Source organism: Jatropha curcas, chromosome 2 (genome assembly GCF_041381405.1).
Source record: "Jatropha curcas cultivar XTBG-Jc1 chromosome 2, XTBG_Jcur_1.0, whole genome shotgun sequence".
Classification (NCBI taxonomy): Eukaryota; Viridiplantae; Streptophyta; class Magnoliopsida; order Malpighiales; family Euphorbiaceae; genus Jatropha; species Jatropha curcas.
In genome coordinates, this window is record NC_143152.1 from 19,882,089 (window position 1) to 19,887,023 (window position 4,935).

At 26.8% G+C, this 4,935-nt stretch overlaps 1 protein-coding gene across 1 annotated transcript; it reads left to right on the plus strand.

The window, feature by feature from the left end:
• Positions 1-3,143: 3,143 nt before the first annotated feature.
• LOC149498355 (protein CYSTEINE-RICH TRANSMEMBRANE MODULE 6-like) lies at positions 3,144-4,216 on the plus strand. The gene is made up of 3 exons (XM_089717398.1): positions 3,144-3,303; positions 3,719-3,851; positions 3,927-4,216. The coding sequence occupies exons 1-3, from the start codon at positions 3,282-3,284 to the stop codon at positions 3,970-3,972; spliced, it is 201 nt and encodes a 66-aa protein (XP_089573524.1). The 5' UTR covers positions 3,144-3,281; the 3' UTR covers positions 3,973-4,216.
• Positions 4,217-4,935: the final 719 nt, after the last annotated feature.

Genomic DNA, 4,935 nt, shown 5'->3' on the forward strand with positions numbered 1-4,935 from the left:
GATAGTTGAAAAATCGAACCAACCCAACAACTTGCCCACTATATATCAAAATGATGAAAATTTCACGAGGGCCTTAATTTTGCTATCAATTTTTATGAATTTTATCAATTTCATCAAAAGCCCTAAACTCAAACTCAAATTTCAATTCACATAATCTTTCACCAAATCCTTAAGTGAATACAAAATCAAGTTTACTTTATAAAAAACTATGAATTCAAGGTTCTCTCAATAAGAAATGTAGCCAGAATTGCAAAACTCAACCGGAAAACTCAAAAATAATAAAAATTGAATTTCTTAGTCCACAAAAATAGAAACTTTATCAAACAAATGATGACTGAAAATGGACTTACTGTAACTAGAGGAGTACTTTGGAACCTTATTTGACAGGAGAAGGAGATACAGTAAGCTATCTAGCTATCTAGCCGATGTAGTTTTGATGTAGTAAGTTTAAATCAGTCCTTTACCAAACTTTGTCATGTTAACTATATTAATTATCATTCTCATTCTAATTGTATCACAATTACAGACATTCTAATTATAACTAGCATTATAATCAAACTTGATATTAACTTCTATTATATGATTATAACTATTATAATTATAGATTTTCTAATTATTACTAATTTATAATCAAACCTATTCATATTCTAATAATATTTTATACTAGTATAATTATAATTATAGTATTATAATCAAACTCAATACTAATTTTTACTATATGATTATAATTATTATAATTACCATTATCATTCTAATAGTACTATAATTATAAAATTTGTAAGTATTAATAATTTATAATCAAACTTATTCATATTCTAACAATATTGTATACTAGGATAATTATAACTATAGTATTCTAATCAAAATTTAATACTAACATATTATATGATTATAACTACTATAATTACCATTATCATTCTAATAATACTATAATCACAAAATTTCCAATTATTGCTAATTTATAATCAAACATATTCATATTCTGCAATATCATATACTCGTATAATTATTAATTGTGATTATAATTATAATTATAGCCAAATAAACTAAGTTAAAATAATTCTCTTTGATAATACTAGGCATTATATCTACTAGGTATTATAATGCTAAGTATAATTACAATGCTAAGAGCACTAATAACCTTATAGACAAATGAATCATCTAATCATACTAATATGTAATATTGTTAAATTACGAATAGATTTAATTATAAACTAGTAATTAGAAATTTTATAACTATAGCACTATTAGAATGATAATTATAATTAGAATGATAGTTATAGCACCATAGCATTAATAGATTTTATAATCGTATTAAGTTTGACCATAATACTAGTTATAATTAGAATGTTTATAATTATGATATACTTAGAATTTAAATGATAATTAACTTTTCCTTGTTGGTTTATTTAAACTTTCTACATCAGAACTATGTCGTTTTGATGATAAAATGATAATGATGATTACTATTACTATTACTATTACTATTACTATTGTTGCTATTATTATTGTTATTATTACTATTACTATTATTATTACTATTATTATAGAATAAGGCTAGTTTGTAATTAAAAAGACTATAATTATATTTTAATAATTTGAAATATCATGATATTAATTAATTACATATGCTAATTATTAATTAAGACATCAAATCTCAATTCCTAGAATTATGCCTTATGTTTAGATCATCATCATTCCAATGGATCTAGAAAGTTTTCTAACGATTGAGGAAAGTATGCAAAAAATAATCAATGCATTTATTTCTCAATTTAATCTAATTAATACTACAAGTTAAACCACTAGAAAATAAAAGAAACCAAGGCTTTTATCATTCAAATTGAACCACATTTAAATAGGATCAAATCGAACCATAAAAAGTTTGAGAGGGGAAAGAAAATTCTACTTTCTTCCCCCTCTCCTCCTTTGTTTGCATCTTACGATAGATGTTGGCTTACTGTTTCTCCTTCTCCAATCGAACTTCGGCGATTGTTTAACGAGAATAAAATGGCAAAGTACTCCTCCGGTTACGGGAAGCCTATATCATGTCAGTGTTTGGTCTATCAAATTTCTATTTTTAGGATTAAGAATTTTAAGTTTTATTGTTTTTGAGTTTTCCGATTGGATTTTATGATTTCGGCCACATAATCCTTGTTGAGATAAGCTTGAATGAATAGTTTTCTATGAATTAAATTTGATTTGTGTTAACTTGATTTGGTGGAAGGGTTTTATGAATTGAAATTTGGGTTTAAGTTTGGTAAATTTGGGGCTTTATTAAAATTGATAAAATTTCTAAGAAATTGATTGTCCAAAATTCTGATCATTTTAACATATAAAGAGCAAGTTTCTTAACTGGTTTCATTTCTGGCCACCATGTACAGTTGTCAGTAATGACCGTCCTCACAAAATCCGATCAGTTGAAATCCATAATATTCATCATACGAACAAAACAAACCGCTTAAATTCTCCAAGGACCTTATTGTCCTTTTACCACAGTTGCACTGTGGCTATACCAAGCACAACTTGTGTGAAAACGATTTATCGTGGATAAAATTAGCTAAAACAAAAAAAAGATATAAAACTTCTAAAAACTAAAAAGAAAACAAGAAAGTGGATATAAATTAGGTGAAGTGAAAATGACTCGTGCATAATATATTAGAAATTAAATTTTTATATTAGGAGTTTAGGATAATAATAGAAAGATGGTAATAGTTTCTTGTAAGTTATATCCTCTTTCTTTAAGCTAGATTATGTGAATAAATAAATTGTTTTTCAGATATTAAATATATATATAAAGAAATTAACCGTTTGACAGACATATAACCATGATTAATTCTTTATTATAAGTCATCAAATTGTTTGATCAAATTTATTAATTAAATACCAGGAAAAAAAATATTAATTAATTTAATTTTTAATTTCAATTACGTATAATAATGGAGCTTTAAATTCAAAAACATTATAAACACCATGTTTTTGTCGTGGTTAATTGTTAGAATTTAAACTCCTGGTCTTCGCAGCCTTAGTTTTTTTTTTTTAATAATAAACAAAACGATAAATCAAACCCTTTCCACGCGTTGTGACCGACTTTGATTAGACACCCTGCGAAGGAAACAACACCTCCACCTTCAACTCCCATATTATAAATATTGAAGGGTGTAGTCTTTAAATTTTATCTTTCTTATTTCTCATTTGCTAGAGCATATATACTTTTCCATAGCTCTCAACTCAAAAAGTTCTTCTTCTAAGTTTTCTGGTGACGAAGAGCAATTTATCCAAAGATGAGTCAGAATCAAGCTACAGGTAACTAATACTCCTTGCCATATATATGTTATTTCTTTGTTCGATGTCTACTCTCTGTTTTGGAGATGGGTATAAGATGAGATATTAGAATTTTTTTTTTTCTCCCTCACCTTTGATCGTTGGAATCTTTGGTTTTAATTGAACGAACAGATGGTTTTGGTTTTAATTTTGAATCGATGGGTTTTCAGTTGGGTTCTGTATTTGAAAAGAAAAGAATCGGAATATATTCCCTTCATTTTTGGCCTGGTGTGAAGTCAGAAAACCTGAGCTGATTCCAGTTTTAACTTTACTGAACTAAAACTGATATATCTATGAAAGCTAATTTCAATTTCAACTTCTCTTCTTTTTACGGAAAGAACAAAATGGAATATTACATAAAAGCTAATTAACCGGAAATGTTTTGAATTTGGAACAGCATATCCTCCACCGCCACCCTCAAATGCATACGTAGCGCCACCGCCAGCTGGCTACCCAACCAAAGACGGTGACACTCAAAATCAAGTTCCCGTGGAGACCAAATCCAGAGGTGATGGCTTCTGGAAAGGATGGTAAGCAAAATCCTGCTGCTCTTTTCGTTTCATTTTCCCCATTTTTGCTAATGTTCTCTTTTCCTTTTGGTACAGTTGTGCTGCCCTCTGTTGCTGCTGCGTATTGGATGCTTGCTTTTGAGGATTTGTTGAAAGAGTCATATTTGATTTGGATTTATGAGCATATTCTATTATATCATTTGTGTCTTTATTTGATTTTTGTGTAATTTTGTTTTTTTCCCCCTACAAGTTCCGTGTTTTAGTGGACAATGGGACCCGTAGGGCTAGATTATCATCCTTGATGTACTGTAATGAATTCTTTAATATTATAGTGATGTAATATATTATTTTCTATTCAATAATGATGGTTTTCTTTTATACAGTAATTCCATTTCTAGAATACCTAATTTTTCTTGATATTGTATTTTTTACGTATATATATTCGAACACTGAGATTGTACGCAGAGATGTTTATGTACATATTTAAATTTTGCTATTTTATTTTATATATTTTTATTTTTACTATTGGATTTAACCTATATTCATGGTTGGTACTCTTCTTTAGAGTTATAAGAGAGCGGATTAAAGTGTGTATTAATTTTTAGAATTTAAAAGAGCATATAAAGAAATGTTAACTCTTTAAAGGCTAGTAAAAGTCAATATCACAACTGTTCTGTAATATTTGTTTCATAATATTTATCATAATTATATTACGTCCGTTAAATAAATTATTAAATTTATTTAAGTTATAATAAATTATTGAGTAAATTGATTATATTATCTTTAATTTAATATTAATTTTAAAAAAAATATTAAATTGAAGTAATAATTATTGATTATATAGAAAGAGAATAAAGAAAAAAGAGATTTATTACTCCTTAAAATTAAAAATTTGACAAGTATTTTAAAATAAAATATTTTCTAAAATGTGATGATGATTATGAATCGGAGATAGTAATACTAATATATCTAATGTTAGATGTGTTTTTCTCATCTGAGAATGCTCCAACATATGTAGACCGATAGTTTTTTGTTTTTTTTCTTGATTTGTCTTTACTCATAAATTATTCAATCAGAGTGTGACTATTTTGTTTATTCAGCACAT

Excerpts from the sequence above, each read along its gene's own strand:
- LOC149498355 (XM_089717398.1), top strand. The coding sequence starts at position 3,282 with ATGAGTCAGAATCAAGCTACAG. Across the intron at positions 3,304-3,718 it reads GAGTCAGAATCAAGCTACAG|CATATCCTCCACCGCCACCC; the intron begins GTAACTAATACT and ends AATTTGGAACAG. Across the intron at positions 3,852-3,926 it reads GATGGCTTCTGGAAAGGATG|TTGTGCTGCCCTCTGTTGCT; the intron begins GTAAGCAAAATC and ends CTTTTGGTACAG.